This window comes from Myotis nattereri (genome assembly GCF_964212035.1).
Source record: "Myotis nattereri genome assembly, chromosome: 15".
NCBI classification, from domain to species: domain Eukaryota; kingdom Metazoa; phylum Chordata; class Mammalia; order Chiroptera; family Vespertilionidae; genus Myotis; species Myotis nattereri.
Window position 1 is genome coordinate 18,034,699 of NC_138090.1, and position 19,755 is coordinate 18,054,453.

Sequence of the window (19,755 nt, forward strand, 5' to 3'; positions counted from 1 at the left end):
ACATCCACCCCTGCATAATTCAAGTTTGATGGCAGCACCAACCTCTGCGAATCCTGCAGGGATGTGGTATTGACTATCCTATATTATATAATAAAGAGCTAATATGCAAATGGTAACCACGCCCTCGTGCCGGGGCTGGGGACTTGAGGCCGCACCCTGCCCTATGGGGTTTGACAGGACTGGGGCCTGTTGGGTCTGGGTCTTGCACAATTTCAAGGTGCGCGCGGGTGGGCGGGTACTCAACTTTGTGTCCCGTGGCGTGCCCCAGACTCTGACAGGAGGGAGATTTTCATATACATTTTACTAATTTTCTTTCATCTCTGACACTTCTATTATAGAGAAAGGGCAAATAGCAATATTCAAATATTTCTGCTAATTAATTCCCTTTAATGTGCACGAATTTTGTGCACTGGGCCACTAGTGTGTGTGTGTGTGTGTGTGTGTGTGTGTGTAACTTAAATATGTATTTATTTAAAAGTTTATTGATTTATTGAGAGGAAGGGAGAGGGAGAGAAACATCGATGAGAGAAACATTGGGTTGCTTCCTGTAGGCACCCTGACCAGGGAACAAACCTGCAACCTGTGCATGTGCCCTGACTGGGAATAGAACTGGAGACTTCGGTGCATGGGATGATGCTCAACCAAGCCACACTGGCCAGGGCTCTTGCTCTTTCTTAGTGAATGTATTTTTCTCTTTGAGCACACAAACATATGTAGTCTTTTATCAGACCATTCCATAAAATTAATTTTATCTGGGGTGAATTTAATTTATTGATGTTTGCAGTCTTTCTTAGTGTTAGGTTTCTTCTCTCCCCGCAGTCCAAATGGATTTAGCAGTTGACTCCATCTAGCTCCTCACTCCTTTGGCCCTTATTCTAGAACCAAGTCTGTGGACATTCAGTTAACTGGGGATATCACAGACCAGACAGGCAGCCAACAGAACTGTGTGTCAGTTTCCTGTCCAAGTCCTCCCACCCCATTTCTGGGCCCAGGTTTTAACATAATTCTCACGTCCAACCAGGGTGCAGGCCAAGTTCAGTGCAGCTCCTTCCCATTCAATCAGTCACCATGGCTCTAGCCCACACACCACAGCCATGTCACCACTCACCTTCTAAGGTACCATAATCACTCACAGCCAATGAGCAGGGCAAAACATTTTGAGACCCACAATATCAGAAAATTAACTGCCCAAGAACTGCCAGAACAGGAAATGGGAGTGAATAATTTATAATGCTGGCATGAGGAAAGCTTTTCTAGCCATGACATAAAATTCAGATTTCTTAAAATAAAAATGAAATGTAACATTAAAATTAAACTTTTGTGTAGTTAAGAAAAAAATGAGTTTGTAAAGACAAACTAGGAAAACATCTATAACTCAAGACAAAGTTTAATTTTCCTAAAATAGAAAGATTGACAATTCAGTAGTAAAATGGTGAAACAAGAATAATACAAATATCCAATAAACTTGAAAATTTGCCAAACCTCACTAAATACAAAACAAAAAAGCAATGATATAATCTACTTTTGCTGTACAGACTGGCAAAGTTTTAAAAATTAGTAAATGTACAGTGTTGGCAAGCAGGTAAGAAAATAGTAGTATTTCTGTATAACTGCAATAACATACATTGGTAAAAATCTTTTGGCAAACTAAGTTAGCAATGTATTAAAAGTTTAAATGTCCCCAGTCTTTGACCCAACAACTCTACTTCCAACAATACATCCTAGAATGAGTCTCGGCAGGGCAGAGGTGACCGAGGATAGTTATGAGGCACTGTGGCGACAGAACAGAGTGGAACCCCCATATGCCTTTTACTAAAGGCGCCATGAAATAATTGCTAAGCAGCTACATGCTGGAATGATGCCACTGTCAACAGCGAGACTGATCTACGTGTGCTGGACAGTCACATGTCCACAATACGCTGGTAAGAGAGTCACAAAGACAAAAAAAAAAATCAACAAAATATGCTGGTAAGTGAAATGGTGAGTTGCCCAAGAGTGGGTAGAATGTTCACATTTTTTAAAAGCTAAGTAGGACAATATATGCAAACAGAAGGCAATATATTGACTGTTCACCAAGCTGCTAGCCATGGTGACGCCAGAGAGGTGAGGATAGAGAGTACTTGCACTTCATAGTTACATACACAAATAGATTTTTTAATGTGCACATATTAGTCTAATAACCAGAAAAATACAAATAAAGACAAATCAAGATAAGTAAAATGTTTCATAATTATTTTAAAATTTCTTAACATAATGAATGATGGCACAGCTCTAGTTTATTCGTCCACATTCACACTGTGTATGAAGTAAAGTAACCAATAGATCCATTATTACAGATAAACAGAATAATCCCAAGTTTTCACTTGGTCGTAACTTACTTTCCAAACTGTGCTGCTCACCTGCAGGCATAGTGTGGACGCCCCCCCCACGGATAAGAGCCATCTCACTTGGCCAGGCATGTGTCAGACAATTGCCCAGTGTCTCCTGGCTGCCATGAATGATTACTGGGTGCACAAGCAGACAGAGCAAATGGCAAGAGAAGTCAGGCCTGGATTCTCAAAGGAGTCATAGCACCTTGCCAAACAAATCCTTCTGAAAATTCACTGACATCCATGTTTCTTCCCAATCAGGTTCACAAAGTATCCAAGATGCTCACCCAGGGAGAAACAGGGATATCCTCTGGCACAGAGAGAAGAGGTTAAATAGATTAACTGGAACATCTCTGGATTTTAGAAGATGGCTCCAAGGACAGGAGACATTTGTGACTGGTCAAGGACAGCTCACAGGCCTCTGCTGCCGCTCCCGTCACTCCATCCATGTGGTGGGCCTCTCCCACACTCTACCTCTACCATTTCTGCAGGGGCTGGATGCAGGCCCCAACATCCCTAGCCAGATAACAGGAATGGAATCCTGGGGCCAGTGAATACCAATAGCAACCAGATTACTATAAAGATGGGGGAAACCTTGGCTTAAAAAAATGGGGGGAAAGGACTACATTTCTCAAATGCAAAATTTTCCTCTACCTTTCTCAATCATTTGCATAATTTCTGTCAAGGCCAAACGTAGTTTAAAATAAGGCAGGTGGTTTCTCTCCGCTCGTGCCTTTGTCCTTCGGTGACGTCCAGGCCTGTGCTGTGAAAGCATCAGGTTCCTGCGCAGGACCTGCAGGAGCTTCTCAGTTGGCTATTTTCTCAATCTCGTCCAAATCATCCGTGTCCAGTCTTTCTATTTTCTTATCTGAGAATAAAAAAAGAGTCAAAGAAATCAACATGGGGTTACATGGACACACAAACCTAGGGAAGGGGCAGCCCAGCAGGGAGAGAAAACACACAGGGCAGAGACCTGCCTCTGTCCACTTCCATCCTCCGGTTAAACCCAAAGTCTTCTGGTGCCTGAGACAGACACTGACAACAACAGTCCGAGTCCAAGGCCCTCAGCCTGGCCAAGGGGAACCAACAGTCGAGTCCTGACACTCAACTCCCAGGTGTGCTCTTTGGGGACTTCCCGATTGTAGGGGAGGAGGGGAATGTGCAAAGGGACAAAGCCTCTCTAGGGGCCACAGGACTACCTACCCTCCACCCACCCCCGGCCTTGCCCCATAAGGAAAGGCAGGGCACTCCCAGGACTCACTAAAATGCTCCTGGATTCTGTTGAGGATGTTCATGCTGTGCTTGCTGTCGACCATGTTCACTGCCAGGCCCCTCTTGCCAAAGCGGCCAGTGCGCCCGATCCGGTGCAGGTAAGTCTCGTTGTCTGGGTTCCCATCCTTGTCCACAGGAAGGTCAAAGTTGATGACAACAGACACCTGTTCAACGTCGATACCTGCATGAAGGAGAGATGGAGAAGAGTAAGGAATGGGAGTCAGGCCACATACACCAAGTTTGGTTGGAGAGAGTCAGGGTGGGCCAGCTCTGGGATTCCGGGACAAGGAGCAGGTAGCAGAACCCAGAGGAAAACCACAGGACTTTGGCAGGTGCTAACAAAATTAAGAACTCAGTAGGAGCCCTAGCTGGTTTGGCTCAGTGGATAAAGCCTCTGCCTGAGGACTGAAGGGTCCCAGGTTCAATTCTGGCCAAGGGCATATGCCCAGGTTAGGGGCGCAATCCCCAATAGGGGGCGTGCAAGAGGCAGCCAATCAATGACTGTCTCTCATCATTGATGTTTCTCTCTCTCTCTCTCCCTCTCTGAAATAAACAAAAATATATATGTAAAAAAAAAAAAAAAAAGTCAGCCGAAACCGGTTTGGCTCAGTGGATGGAGCGTCAGCCTGCGGACTGAGGGGTCCTGGGTTCGATTCCAGTCAAGGGCATGTACCTTGGTTTCGGGCACATCCCCAGGTGGGGGGGGGGGGGGGGGTGGCGAGTGTGCAGGAGGCAGCTGATCGATGTTTCTGACTCTCTATCTCTCTCCTTTCCTCTCTGTAAAAACTCAATGAAATATATTTAAAAAAAAAAAAAGTCAGTAGAGAGCCTCTGCTAGACACTGGTGTCAGGAGATGCAGCTGAAACCTCAATGGCTGCCCGAAGAGCAGATGTCATTGTAAACCAGTGAGAAGCCTATACATTTCCTTCCACCAAGTCAGGACTCGGTTTCTGTGAAAGTTCTTCTCTGCTGAGGGAATCCAGTCTCTCCTAGAAAAGGACGTCACCACCAACCCCATGTGACTTCCCTCAAACCACCTGAGTTGTTCTCTTGCTACCCCGAGGCTGGCAGACCAGGACAAGTTCTCTGCTCACCACGGGCACACACGTTGGTGGTCACCAGAACCTTCTCTTTGCCCTCTCGGAAGCGCTCAATCACCGCAGCCCTCTGCTCCACCATCATCTCCCCACTTAGCAGAGCCACCTGGTGGCCTTCTCTTGAGAGCTCTGCTGCCAGCCAACTGGCTGTTTTGCGGGTCTGAAGAAAGAAAACATTTGAGAAATCAAAGTCCCTGAAGAGAATATTTTCGATCTAGAAAACTCTACCTGAAACTTAGCAGCTAAGGGTTAAATTTCCTAAAATTGTTAATTTGATGGTGTACCAGGAAGTAACAATGTCACCTGGGTCAAAAATATTTGATCTAAAAATAATCGGGTGAAAAATCAGAAAAATTATACTTACTAGCCTGGACTCTTTAAGATATCCATGTCATGAAAGGTGGGGAAACTGGTGGGATTAAGTGAGTCTCAAGAGACATGACAACTAAATGCAACAATCTCTGAATGGCTCTTTGGTTTAGCAAGAATAACCAAAAGCAATAAAGAACCTTTGTGGTAACAGGTGGGGAAATGGGATACGGATGAACTCTTTAGGGGGTAATATCACTATCACTGTATCATTGTTCAAGGTGTGGTAATGGTATTATGGTCATTCTTGGGAAATATTTAGCTGTGAATTTGTCATGATGTCTACAACTACCTTAACAATGACTCAGTAAGCCCTGGCCAGTGTTCCAAATGGTTAGAGCAAAGGGTCACAGGCTTGATTCCCTGTCAAGGGCACTGTATCTGGTATTGCAGGTTCAATCCTGGCCCTGGTGGGGGGATAAAACCAATCGATGTCTGTCTCCAATCAATATTTTTCTCTCTCTCTCCCCCTCTCTTCCTCCCTTCCACTCTCTCTAAAAAGTTAATGGAAAAAATATCCTCAGGTGAGGAGTAACAAAAAAAAATTTTTTTTAATTAAATAAATTAAAATAAAATGACTCAGCAAAAAGAAAAAGTACATGTATTTCAAGCACATGGATATGAATAATAAAGCAAATGTGGCTAAATGTTGACAATAGGTGAAGGACATGTTATTCGTTTTATTTTTTTATTGTCTCTAGGTGTGAAAGTTTCGATTTGAGGTTGGGAGAGGGATGCCACTCTAAATTATAAGTCTTCCAACAACAGAGTAAGAGTTATCTCATTTTTATATCCTTTAAATAGCATTTTGAAATTTTCTTCAGATATCTTATTTACTGGTGAAAAAAATTTTTTTGCTATTATAAATGACATTTATCCCTCAATTTTCTACGTTTTTGCACTTGAAACTAGAAAACTAGTTATTTTATATTAATTTTGTAACCAATCATTTTAATTTCTTATCAGTTAATTCTCTTGGGTTTTCTAATAATACATCACATACAAATAATATAAAATTCAAGGTGTTCTATGCTTAGGCTATATATACCTCAGGACACTAAAAATTGCCTCTTACATCTTCACAAACCATTTCCTTCCTGGCCCCACAGGAGAAGCTGGTCCTCCTCAGCACTAAGGTGGAGCTGGCTGAGAAGGAGGGGGCTGGACACCTTCCCATGGAACTCCTCCCCAGGCTGGCCTGCTGCTGCTGCTGCTGCTGCTACTCACATGGCAGAAGATCATGGCCTGAGCAATGGTGATGGCCCCGTAGAGGTTACACAAGGCCTGGAACTTCTCGTCTCTGTTATTGCACAGGACGTAATACTGCTTGATGGTGTCCAATGTCTCCTCCTCCCGCTTCAGTTTGATAATGTTTGGGTCTGGGACCACTTTCTGGGCAAATTTCCATACCGAGTCTTCAAAGGTGGCAGAGAAAAGCAGCATCTGGCAGTTCCTGGGCAGCATCCTGCAAGGGAAGGCCCAGGTGTTTGGCACGAGCCCGAGCGTTTCACTGGAATGAGCAGCAGCACAGCCTCCCCAGGCTTGGATGGGCTATGTCCCCTGGAAGGTGGCAGAGGTGGAGGAGCACTGTGGGGAAGAGGCAGGACCAGACGGGGCAGGGACAGGGTGGTATTAGATTCCTAAGTCTTTTCCTCGACCCAGGCGGGAGTATGGTCAGTGCCGACATGGCCCATCAATCACAGGCTTCTCAAGCTTCTGAAGCAGAGAACCCGGTACAAGGCTGAGAAGTTCCTCCCAATCCAGAGTCCTACCTTTGGATGCGGATGCTCTGATCTTGGTGGCCCTGAGTAGCTATCATCACATCAGCCTCATCCAGAACAAACACCTTGATCTTCTTGGGGTCAATGAACTTGAGCTTGGCGCACCAGTCTAAGACGGTCCCAGGGGTGCCAATGACAATGTGCTCACTGATCTTCTGACCCCTTTCCACTGTGGAGACAAGAGGTGTTCTGTGGTTATTTCCATGGCAAAACCAGCTTTGGAAAGCAAAGCCTTGCCCCATTCTTCCAGAGCGTTTAGAACAAGTTAATTACAGATTTCAACGGATACAGGACTGTTTCCCCAGTCTTGGTTGTACTGTCAAGTGGGCATGACGACACCTAACTGACTGCATGTGGTCAGGATAAAATCCTACACAGTGAAACCTCAGTAAGTGTTAGTTCCTTCCTACCTTCTATAATTCAACACCATCCAACTCTTTCTCTTTAGCATTATCTTGTATCTTGTTCTTTTCATACCATTCATTCACTCATGATTCACTGATTTTCTCCCAAATTGGCAAAAATACTTTGGGGTCCTCAATAATGTTTAAGAATGTAGAAGACTGGCCCTGGATGGGTAGCTGAGTTAGTCATCCCGAGAAGCCAAAGTGGTGGGTTCAGTCTCGTCAGGGCACATACAAGAATAAACCAATGAATGCATAAATAAGTGGAACAACAAATCGATGTTTCTCTCTCTCCCCCCTAAATCTATAAATAAATAAAAAAAAAAAGTGTAAGAGACCAAAAAACTTGAGAACCACTGCTGTAGGCAATTATAAACTTTTGGGTCAAAGGGATGTCTCTCTTCAACTTTTCTAGGTAACATCAAACTGTTTTCTAAAGTGATTGTACCAGTGTATACTCCTGCCAGAAGTGTGTGAGCATTCCAGTTTTGTGTCTTCACCAATACTGGTAATTGTCAGATTTCTTCATTTTTGCCCACCTGAGATGTGTATAGTGGATTTAATTTACATTTTTGTGATGACTAATGAGGCTCATTTTCATGTTTACTGACCATCTGAATTTCTTCTTTTGTGAAGTGTCTGTTCAACTGGGTCTCTTTTTTCTTTTTTTAAAACTATGTATCTCTTGTATATATTATTGATTTCAGAGAGGGAGAGGGAAAGAGCGATAGAAACACCAATGATGAGAATAACCGACTGGCTGCCTCCTGCACGCCCCTTATTGGGGATGGAGCCCACAACCTGGCCTGTGTTCTTGACCGGAACCAAACTCAGGACCCTTCAGTCCACAGGCTGATACTCTATCCCCTGAGCCAAACCAGCTAGGGCTCTTTTGTCTTTTCTTAATGATTTGTAGTTTTTAAATATTCCATTAACTTTCTAATGACCCACTTTCTACCTGCCCTACCTCATTTTAAACCATATTCTCTACATTACATTCTGAGAATACACAGAAGAAAGAACTGCTGGAGGATTTCTGATTTTGATAAGACCAAGAGAGCTATACATGCTCTTAGTAAAGCTGTGCTTACTTTTAAAAAATACGTATTTTTATTTATTTCAGAGAGGAAGGGAGAGGGTATCACTGATCGGCTGCTTCCTGCATGCCCCATACTGGAGATCGAATCCACAACCTGGGCATATGCCCTGACGGGGAATCGAACAGTAACTCTTGGTTCATAGGTCAACACTCAACCACTAAGCCATGCCTGCTGGGAACTTTTAAAGAAAGGTATCTGACCTCCACCCCGCATCCTCAGTGCTGCCATCCCTCTCTAGTAAGCAGCTTCCAGAACTCTGGATGCCAAATTCAAAACCCTATCTTCTCAGTGAAGAACACCTGGACCCAGGCATTTTCTAACAATGCAAAATCTTATGTTAAAGGTGGAGAGAACTGTTAACAAATTAGCAAGTAAATACATTGGCTAAAATCAATGCAATTGGGCTCTAAGGTCAGACTGAACCAGAGTTGAATAATCATCATCATGTTTCAGCATGCAAACACCCAACCACCCTACCCTACTCACTGCTGAGGGCTCACCTCTTTATACTCACATTTATTGCCTCGAACAGCATAAGCAAGCTTTAGTTCTGGATGAAATTTGCCCATCTGCTCAATCACTTTTCCTGTTTGAAGCGCCAACTCATATGTTGGGGAGAGGCAAAGGCACTGACAGGGGGATCATAAAGGATGACTTTAGGAGACCCTTTCAGTAACAGACAACAGGCTCTAAAGCAACAAGTATGCTGATGTTATTAGCACTTGAACAGTGCAGGGAACCACATCCTTTCAACCAGGCCAACCTTTCAGCTTGGCTGGGGGGATGCTTTTGGAAGCTATTGTTTAAAGGTGCTTTCAAATGAATTTTATCCATGTCCTGCTCTGCCTGAGCCACAGTTTGAAGCACAGGGAATGTTCAGAACCCTCCAGGGGAACCCTCGTCAATCCCCCACCAGATGGCAGTGCCCAGGCAAGTGAGGACCCAGGATTCCCCAGCCCTCACCTGGGGGTATCTCTCTGCTGGCTCCACTCGGCTGAGCATGGCCAGAACAAAGGCAGCTGTTTTCCCAGTACCAGACTGAGACTGGGCAATCAGGTTCTGTGGGCTGGATGAAGGAAGAAAAGAGATGAAAATAATATTGGTTAAACATACACAAAGGTGTCAAGATGTTCTTTCTGGGTAGTAGGAATATGGACTTCCTCCTTTAGTCCAGATTTTCTGCATTGAGTACATGACAAATGTTTTTATATTGTTAAAAAACTGCTTAAATATTATGGAAAATGATTGTTTTAGACGGGTCCACACCGAGAAGTCCTTACTCTAGACTCTAGCACAGCTAGTGCCCTAGCTCTGTACCTTAGGGGTCCCGTGGAAACTACGACAGCACAGTAAGGTCTGTGCCAATGAGACAAGTCCCCGAGAATGTTTTCTGCTGAGCCATACTGTGCCTCTAGCACCCAGCTCCTTCCGTGTGTTCCCTTTCCCATCTTTATAGAGAATGTAAGATTCCAAGTCAGACAGATACTTTAGAGCAGTGGTTCTCAACCTTCTGGCCCTTTAAATACAGTTCCTCATGTTGTGACCCAACCATAAAATTATTTTCGTTGCTACTTCATAACTGTAATGTTGCTACTGTTATGAATCATAATGTAAATATCTGATATGCAGGATGGTCTTAGGCGACCCCTGTGAAAGAGGTTGTTCAACCGCCAAAGGGGTTGCGACCCACAGGTTGAGAACCGCTGCTTTAGAGGGACCATTCACATTTCACTTCGTGTAACCCATTGTCGTGGAAATAGGTGGCATTTTTGTCATTAAAAAAGAAAAACAAGCCCAATGGAGTGGCTCAGTGGTTGAGCATCAACATATGAACCAGGAGATCACAGTTTGATTCCCAGTCAGGGCACATACCTGGATTGTGGGTTCAGTCCCCAATAAGAGGCATGTAGGAGGCAGCCGATCAATGATTCTCTCTTATCACTGATGTTTCTCTCTCACTCTCTCTCTCTCTCCCCCTCCCTTCCTTTCTCTGAAATCAATAAAAACTTTTTTTTTTTAAAGTTGCTACATAAAAGTATACCACTTACCTAAGGTTTAAAAATATATAAACTACTCTAGATTCTTAGGGCACACAGATACCTAATAAAAGTATAAAGAAAAGAGAAAATGACGACCCACTTCGGGATGATGCTTACTTTGGTGGGAGAGGATATGAGCGGAGAAGGGTATACAACTACCAACTACTAAATGATGTTTTATTTCTTGGCAGGTGTTCTTGGTATTGCTCTTGACACCTTTTTGCAGGTCTCAAATATTTCAAAATAATTTGTAAAAACCCGATTCAAGCTATTCCCCTGAAGAAACATGTTGCCCCAAACATCCCACCTTGGTCTCAAGACAGTAACAGCTGTTGGTGGGTGACATTAAACCAAATTCTGAAGAGGTGCATACTTACGGCTCAGCAAGCATCATGGGTAACGCGTTCTCTTGTATCTTGGATGGTCGGTTGAAGCCCATGGCATAGACTCCCTGAAGAAGCTGTGGTTTCCTGGGAGGCCAGGGAGAGAGAAAAGGAATCTCTAGTTGTTGAGACTGTTTAAAAGGCCGCGATTTTTATCCTTCCCTATATCTAGCAAAGAACGATGCTTCCTATCTTTGTCAGACATATTTTCCTATGCCTTTAAAAAAACAAAAAACACTACCTAAAACAAGACGAAACCATCTTTTCCTACTAGATCTTAATCTGCAACTATTATGCAATTCATAAAATATAGATTAGTTTCCTTTCTCACAGAAATTCATGCTTTCAGCACATCCACAAATATGACTGGCCTTCTGTGACCAGTGTTCCCTGGATACTGCAAGATGGTATTTATTAATTCATGGTGCAAAGTAAATTATAAAAGACATATTTAAAAGTAAACTTGCTTCCTATGCTGCTAAGAAATAGAAATCCCTTAGGAGAATGGGATTTCAGTTGGAATTTCTCAGCACAGATATTAAAGTGAACCAGCCATTCTGTGTTCAATGGTCCTTCCAAAGCCAGCCTGGAAAAGTCAAGTGCAAATACTTGGAAAAATTGAGAAGAAAATTGATTCAGCCAGTTTCTAGTAGCTGATCTATACAGTACGAGAGGGTTCAGTTATCATCCTGAACTTTACAGTGCTCAGATTTATTTATGTCTAGTCAAAATCAAGAACAGGAAAGCACCAACTTCTTATATAAGTTGCTCTTACATTGCATTTACAATAAGCTCTCTGCTACCTCTAAACAGGGTGTTTAACAAAAATCATACTAGATTATTTTCAAAAAAAGTCAAACCAAGTCAAGACTTCTGTCCTGAGCCCTTCTTGGAGTTCAACAGACTCTCTAAAAGGCAAATTCTTCTGGCCTACGTTGGTTCTCAGACACAAAGGACTTTGAGAACATAACCTGTGGTGTCTGCCATTTGGAAGAAAGGCTGTAACGCCAGCAGATTCTGATTTGGTTGTCAAGGAAACAGTCATACTAAATGAGGATTTTCAAGTGATCTAAGAACTTCCAGTGGCTCAATTTTTCTTTCTTTCATTTTGCAGATTCATTCAAAAACAGACCAAGTATACTAGGTGACCTAGGTTTCATTCTTTGTTCCCTCTGGCGACCAATAGCTAAATCAGAGAGAACTTGCCTTTCAGAGGACAATTCATCACTAGTTGAACTAAGAGCTCCAATCCATTACGTGAAAGAAACTTAAAAAAAAAAACCCACTGATACTTGGAAACGCAAACTGTGAGTTCAGGAAACAGTAGAGCACATCTAGCTGCCCTAATGCAGTTTACGAACAGAGCAGAAATGACAGATTTGTTGAATGAAACCCTTGAGAGAAAATACAGAAAATTACAATTTCCTGAAATCATTAAAAAACAGCCACACTTTGATTAGTGTTAATAGTTGGCAGAAATGTAGCCTCTGTTTGCTCACAGTGGGCATACTACAGATTTTGCTGAATAAAGGTAAAGAATCCATTTATTCCACCACTTTCTTTTTACCAGCTATTTCCTGACTATGATTTGGGTCCTGGCAGGCAGCAAGAATGTTAGTTTATCTTCTGTCACTCATAACACCCCGCACAGTGGCATGTACATAAACCTATGAGCCATGCACACCTCTTTACTAACTTACTGAAGAAACAAAAAACTTGGTATATCCTTTCTTAATTATCTCTTTAAAATACTGACACATTAGAAGTCATTCTTAGCGCCATGTCATCCATGTGCTCCCCTAAGATTCAATTCTGGGTTCTGGACTTTAAAAAAATTCCAGAATGTTGAAGGCTGCTTTGTACTGTAAGTCCTGGGAATCCTGTACAGGCTCTATTGACACATTTGATAAAAGCAGATAAACTGTTCTTAAGACCATAAACCCTGTAGTCTAAAGAAAGAGCTTACCTAATAAGAAATGTTCCTGACATCCAGAAATCACCTGTCAGCCAATATTTTATTGAAAGTTCTAAGAGCATAAAAGAAAAAAGACTTTCAGCTATGATGAATAAATCTGTGGCATTTAAAAATCCCTATCAAGAGGAGGAGAACCGGGAAGCAGAGAGACAAGGGTAGGAGGGAGACCATCACTGTCACCTTTTTCATACTTTTTGACTTTTAAATCATGTGAACTATTAACTAGTCAAAGAGATAAATATATTAGGATTTTAAAAAATAGCTATCTTATTGATTATTGAGATTTGAGAAAGGAAGGGAGAGGGAAAGATAGAAACAGCAATGAGAAAGAAACATCAATACTGATTGCCTGCCTCCACTGGGGATCAAGCCCGCAACCTGAGCAAGTGCCCTGACCAGGAATCGAACCAGCAACTTCTTGGTGCATGGATCGACACTCAACCACTGAGCCACACCGGTCAAGCAGGGTTTTTAAAAATAAAAGTAAAATTCCCACAAGAATCTGTGTGATGTTAAGTTTTATAAAAGAGGGACGGATAAGAAACAGCTCCAACAAACAAACACTCACAGCCGAAGCTCCTCGAAGGACTTCACTGAGTAGAGGGGGGACTTTGGATCCCGCTGCAGGACTTCCACTTGGTTTGTGTTGTCAACCAGGTTGCTTCTGATCAGCTTGTTGAGTAAGGACTGGGCAGCTCTGTCCTCTGTCAGAAAGAAACCAGTAGAATTTCTTTTTCTAATTTTTAAAATTTTTTATTGATTTGAGAGAGAGGGAGAGAGAGAGAGAGAGAACTATCGATTTGTTGTTACACTTATTTATGCACTCATTGGTTGATTCTTGTATGTGCCCAGACCAGGGATCGAACCCGCAACCTTGGCGTATCAGGATGACGCCCTAATCAACTGAGCTACCTGGCCAGGGTCACCAGTTGATTTTCTTCACACTCATCTGGCAAACTCCATCCTTGTTACACTCCCCTCCCCTTTATAGAACATTCCCTAAAAAGGCTATCTATGTTAATCTCCACTTCCTCTCCCCCTCTTCTGTTGAATGTACACGGAATAGGGTTCTTATTTAACCTCTCCACTTAACCTCAGCCCTTGTCAAACTCACCAATGATACCTACACTGCTAAATCAATCCAAAAGGCAATTGTTAGTTCTTCTCTTAATCAACTTGTTACCTATAATTGACTCCCTACTTTGGAAAAACTTCCTTCTTCTGATTTCGGGGACAGCACTCTCTTTTGGTCCTATTTCACTGACTGTGTCTTCTCAATCTCCTTTGTGGATTCCTCTTCTTCCCCTTCATCTTATAATTAAGAATACCTCTGGCTCCAGAAAGGCAAGTCCTGGGTCATACTGTGTCTCTTGCTACAGGCTTTCAATGAGTAGTTACCTTTCTCTTCTTCATCTGTTTTCTCTGCAGTGGCACTGGTTTTGATAACACCTACACAAGAAAACAGTTGTCATAATCAGAAAGGCAAATAGCAAACCCACCCAAAAGGTGGGACAATGTAAATACTAAAATTTATTTTACATGATCAAAATGAAAATAGTTGGCACTTCTGTGTGTTTAATAAATTTTTATTCCTACGAAATTTTTAAGTACATAAGAAAATTTTAATTTTCTGGAAATTTTGGCTGACTTCAAAGTGATCAGCAGAATGTCACCTCTGACTTACTTACCCTAAAATAAACTATAGCTTTATATTAGCAAACATAATTAAACATAAGAAAAATTAAAAGACAGAGGTAAAATGATCACTTTTTATAGAATGTATGACTGTAAACTTTTAGGGCCAAGTATCAACTTAAGTAAACAGAAATCAGTAGTTTACATAATTATATAGAGAGATATAATTGAAAAAATCTGACTTATAATAGCAACTAGCCGAAACCGGTTTGGCTCAGTGGATAGAGCGTCGGCCTGCGGACTGAAAGGTCCCAGGTTCGATTCCGGTGAAGGGCATGTACATGGGTTGCGGGCACATCCCCAGTAGGAGATGTGCAGGAGGCAGCTGATTGATGTTTCTCTCTCATCGATGTTTCTAACTCTCTATCTCTCTCCCTTCCTCTCTGTAAAAAATCAATAAAATATATTAAAAAAAAAAAAAATGCCGAAACCGGTTTGGCTCAGTGGATAGAGCGTCGGCCTGCGGACTGAAAGGTCCCGGGTTCGATTCCGGCCAAGGGCATGTACCTGGGTTGCGGGCACATCCCCAGTAGGAGATGTGCAGGAGGCGGCTGATCGATGTTTCTCTCTCATCGATGTTTCTAACTCTCTATCTCTCTCCCTTCCTCTCTGTAAAAAATCAATAAAATATATTTAAAAAAATATATATTAAAAAAAAAAAATAGCAACTAAAAAGATAAAATGTTGCACCTAGAAAAAAAGTTAACAAAAACACGCAAGACTTGGATGAAGAAAACTTTAAATCACGCATAAAATAATGCAAATAGGTACAGTGAAAAGACCCCATACATTTAAATGGAAATCTAAGACATTTACTTAACCCAAAAGAAGGCAGAAAAGAGGCAGAGAACAAAATATAAGGGGACAAACAAATCAAACAGTAAAATTGCTGGGTTGAAATGTGGATTGTGGACCGACCCCCAATTCATATGTTGAAGTCCTAAGAATATACCTCAGAATGTAACCTTGTTTTGAGATAGGGTCATTGCGGATGTAATTGGCTAAGATGAGGTCATTAGGGTGGGCCCTAATCCAACAGGATTAATTTCCTTCTAAAAAGGGGAAATTTGAACATAGATATGCACACAGGGAAAATGCCATGTGAAGACAAGACAGATTGGGGTGATGCTTCTATAAGCCAAGGAAAACCAAAGACTGCCAGATCCTTCCTCACAGCCCTCAGAAGGAACCAACCCTGCCGACAACCTGATCTTGGACTTCTGGCCTCCAGAACTGTGAGACAAAAAATTTCTATTGTTCAGCCCTAGCCAGTTTGGCTCAGTGGACAGAGTGTAGGTGTGTGGACTGAAGGGTCCTGGGTTCGATTCCCGTCAAGGGTACATACCCAGGTTGTGGGCTTGATCCCCAGTAGGGAGCATGCAGGAGACAGCCAATTAATGATTCTCTTCCATCATTTATGTTTCTCTCTCTCCCCCTCCCTCTCTGAAATAAGTAAAAATATATATTTAAAAAATAAATTTCTATTGTTCAAACCACCCAGTTTGTGATACTTTGTTATGGCAGCCCTAGCAAACTAATAATAGGTGGAGACTGGGAACTGGGTAAATGGTGGCCAGATGGAAAGGCCTTTCACCTGTTTATACTTTATGAGTTATTTGTGGGTTTTTATTATTGATTGCAGAGAGGAAGGGTGAGGGAGAAAGAGATAGATACATCAACGATGAGAGAGAATCATTGGCTGTCTCCTGCACATCCCCTATTGGGGATGAAGCCCACAACCCGGGCACGTGCTGTCATCAGGAATCGAACCGTGATCTCCTGGTTCATAGGTCAAGGCTCAATCACTGAGCCAAGCTGACCGGGTACTTTATGAGTTTTGAACCCAGATTAACCTTTAAAAATTTTAAAGAAACATTCTCAAGTGAACAGTGACAGAGGCTAGATCAACTCTGGAAAAATAACATATCCCTCTCAGTGTGAAACCGACGTTACCAGCTGTCAAATCCAGAGCGAACATTTGCCGAACATGCTAAATGAAAGCTCCTTTTCACATTACAGCTATGAGTACAAAGCAGAAGCAAACGTGTAACTTGTACCAGCTTACAACTACTCGTGACTCACCATTTGTATCTGATTTGACTCTCTCTTCCTTGATCTGCAAATTACTGATCTGAATGGAAATAAAAGAAAACACTTGAGAGCAGAGCCACAGGATAACTTAATACCATGAATTATGTATTAAGCTAATGTACACAAGTCTATATGGTAAAATAAAAAGAGGGGAGGGTTTTTACCAACTATCAGGAAGCAGTATTTTATTTTATTTATTTATTTATTTTTTTAATATATTTTATTGATTTTTTACAGAGAGAAAGGGAGAGAGATAGTTAGAAACATTGATGAGAGAGAAACATCGATCAGCTGCCTCCTGCACATCTCCCACTGGGGATGTGCCCGCAACCCAGGTACATGCCCTTGACCGGAATGGAACCTGGGACCTCTCAGTCCGCAGGCTGACGCTCCATCCACTGAGCCAAACCGGTTTCAGCAGGAAGCAGTATTTTAAAACATTAAGTTACATCAGCCTCCTGATAAGCAAATTGTTTAGAACCAGATATCAAGTATATTCATATCTCATCTAGATTAGGAAAATAGGTTTAAAAAGATGTGAAACAAATTCTCAGTAACTGTCTTTTAAGAAAGATCTGATGCTAAACACTAGATTGTAAACTCGAGAGCACCAGAACCATATACTGTATCATACTTTTTAAAAAAATTGGTATCAGAGAGGAAAGAAGGGGAGAGGGAACATCAATGATGAGAATCACTGATGGGCTGCCTCCTGCACGCCCCCCACTGGGGACTGAGCCCAAAACCCTGTCATTCGCCCTGGCTGTGTTTGATTCCCACTGATCTCCTGGTTCATGGGTCTAGGTCAGGGGTGGGCAAACGTTTTGACTCGAGGGCCACAATGGGTTCTTAAACTGGACCGGAGGGCCGGAACAAAAGCATGGATGGAGTGTTTGTGTGAACTAATATAAATTCAAAGTAAACATCATTACATAAAAGGGTATGGTCTTTTTTTTTTTTTTTTAGTTTTATTCATTTCAAACGGGCCGGATTTGGCCCGTGGGCCGTAGTTTGCCCATGGCTGGTCTATGTGCTCAACCACTGAGCTATACTGTCCGGGCCATATCATACTTTCTGAATAAAATATATAAAAACTGAAATCTGTTATTCTGCATAGCTGCAAACTACCAACCATGTTAAGCATGGGCCTAAAAAGAAGTTCAAATAAGGCACTGTCCCTCCTGGGAGCCTATCTTCCCTTTCAGGAGTGCATCTCCTAGACCAGTGGTTCTCAACCTTGGTTGCACATTAGAATCACCTGGGAATCTTTTTTTTTATTATTATTATTGCTTAAAGTATTACAAAGAGTATTACATATGTCTCCTTTTTATTCCCCCCCCACCCTTGACAATCCCCTGGCCTTCCCTACCCCCCAGTGTCTTATGTCCATTGGTTATGTTTATATGTATGCATACAAGTCCTTTGGTTGATCTCTTACCCACCCCCCTCCTGCCCTCCCATCCTCCCCGGCCTTCCTGCTGTAGTTTAACAGTCTGTTAGAGGCAGCTCTGCCTCTGTATCTATTTTTGTTCATAAGTTTATAATGGTCTTTATTATCCAGAAATGAGTGACATCATGTGGTATTTTTCCTTCATTGACTGGCTTATTTCACTTAGCATAATGCTCTCCAGTTCCATCCATGTTGTTGCAAATGGTAAGAGTTCCTTCTTTTTTATAGCAGCATAGTATTCCATCATATAGATGTACCAGTTTTCTAATCCATTCACCTACAGATGGGCACTTAGGCTGTTTCCAGATCTTAGCTATGGTGAATTGTGCTGCTATGAACATATGGGGTGCATATATCCTTTCTGATTGGTGTTTCTGGTTTCCTGGGATATATTCCTAGAAGTGGGATCACAGGGTCAAATGGGAGTTCCATTTGTAGTTTTTTGAGGAAACTCCATACTGCCTTCCATAGTGGCTGCACCAGTCTGCATTCCCACCAGCAGTGCACAAGTGTTCCTTTTTCTCCACATCCTCTCCAGCACTTGACGTTTGTTGATTTGTTGATGATAGCCTGGGAATCTTTTTAAAATCCTGATTTCTGGGCCTCATCCTCCGGAAATTCCGTTTCTTTGTTACTAATGTTGTGGCCCCACCCCATAACAAAGAAACAGAATTTCCAGAGGATGAGGCCCAGAAATCAGGATTTTAAAAACGATTCCCAGGTGATTCTAATGTGCAGCCAAGGTTGAGAACCACTATCCTAGACTCTAACGATCCCCAAGAGACCTGCAACCAGGGGAGCAGTGGGCAGCGGCGGCTCCACCCAGGCTCACCCCTGAACCTGCCTCCAAGGCCCCCTCTTCTCTGACTTCCCAGTGAAACCACGTAGTCCCGCCTCGGCTCTCCTGTTGCTCCTTCTATTCTAAGCACTCCCTTGCTTCACTGTCCCCGGCTTTAATATAGGTACTCTCAAAATCAAAGTTAACGATGTTAAAATAAGGGAAGCACACTGTCGTTCTACTCTTGATGAGAAAGAGAACCAGCCTAAACTTGCCTCTCCTTGACATCCCCACTGGCAGATGCGATACAGAAAAGACAGCATACGTAGCGGGAACAGACTGCCACCGGATAAAAGCCTTAAACTGGCCCAGAGGGAAACAAAAGGCTCGAATCAGCACGGATTCCTCGGCGGGCCATCGGCCTGCCGCCCCCCACCCCCACCCCCGTGGGCTCCCTGGATTTGGGGCAGGGTCCGCTGGGGCCCTCCTACTTCCTTCTCCCCTGAAACTGCAGCCACTGACCGACTTGACAGCCGCTTCCTGCTGGTCCACGGCCAGGGCCCACGAGTCCGAGGCCATGATGCGGAGGGAGGGAGGCCGGCTCGCGAAAAATGCACACGCTCGCACAGATCCCGAGCCCGCCGCCGGAGCGAGAAGGTAACTCACGAGGACCGGAAGTAGACGCTGCTTAACCGTGACGTCAGTTCCGGCAGGACGCGAACGTCACCATTCCGAGCCGCGCCCGCTCGCGTCTGGCGCCGAGTCGAGGCCTCCGCGGATTTCCGCGGGTTTAGCCTTTCCGTGTCTCAATGGCTGAGGTCTGTGAGGTGAAACTCTTAGCCTCGCTTTGCCGAGCTTCACGCTGAAGTAACCCAGGTTTTACTTTCAAACCTGCCACGTCTCGCTAAGTTTATGTCTCTGAACTCTAAAGACAAGTTCTCTGAGAATACT

The 19,755-nt window shown here is 43.0% G+C and overlaps 1 protein-coding gene across 1 annotated transcript; it reads right to left on the reverse strand.

Moving 5' to 3' along the window:
- Positions 1–1,370: 1,370 nt before the first annotated feature.
- Positions 1,371–19,494, reverse strand: LOC308530416 (ATP-dependent RNA helicase DDX19A). Its single transcript, XM_081107036.1, has 12 exons — positions 19,327–19,494; positions 16,568–16,616; positions 14,189–14,239; positions 13,359–13,494; positions 10,810–10,902; positions 9,357–9,459; positions 8,908–9,022; positions 6,881–7,058; positions 6,336–6,573; positions 4,737–4,899; positions 3,631–3,822; positions 1,371–3,237 (listed from the first exon to the last, which is right to left on the reverse strand). The coding sequence occupies exons 1-12, from the start codon at positions 19,381–19,383 to the stop codon at positions 3,176–3,178; spliced, it is 1,437 nt and encodes a 478-aa protein (XP_080963162.1). The 5' UTR covers positions 19,384–19,494; the 3' UTR covers positions 1,371–3,175.
- Between the last annotated feature and the right edge of the window lie 261 nt (positions 19,495–19,755).

What these genes read in the sequence shown, in the direction of transcription:
- LOC308530416 (XM_081107036.1), bottom strand. Translation starts at nt 19,383, where the DNA reads ATGGCCTCGGACTCGTGGGCCCTGGCCGTGGACCAGCAGGAAGCGGCT. An exon ending in CCCATGATGCTTGCTGAGCC is followed by an intron (nt 9,460 to 10,809) that starts GTAAGTATGCAC and finishes TCCTTCATCCAG; the next exon opens with CCCACAGAACCTGATTGCCC. An exon ending in TGCTGTTCGAGGCAATAAAT is followed by an intron (nt 7,059 to 8,907) that starts GTGAGTATAAAG and finishes TTGTCTCCACAG; the next exon opens with TGGAAAGGGGTCAGAAGATC.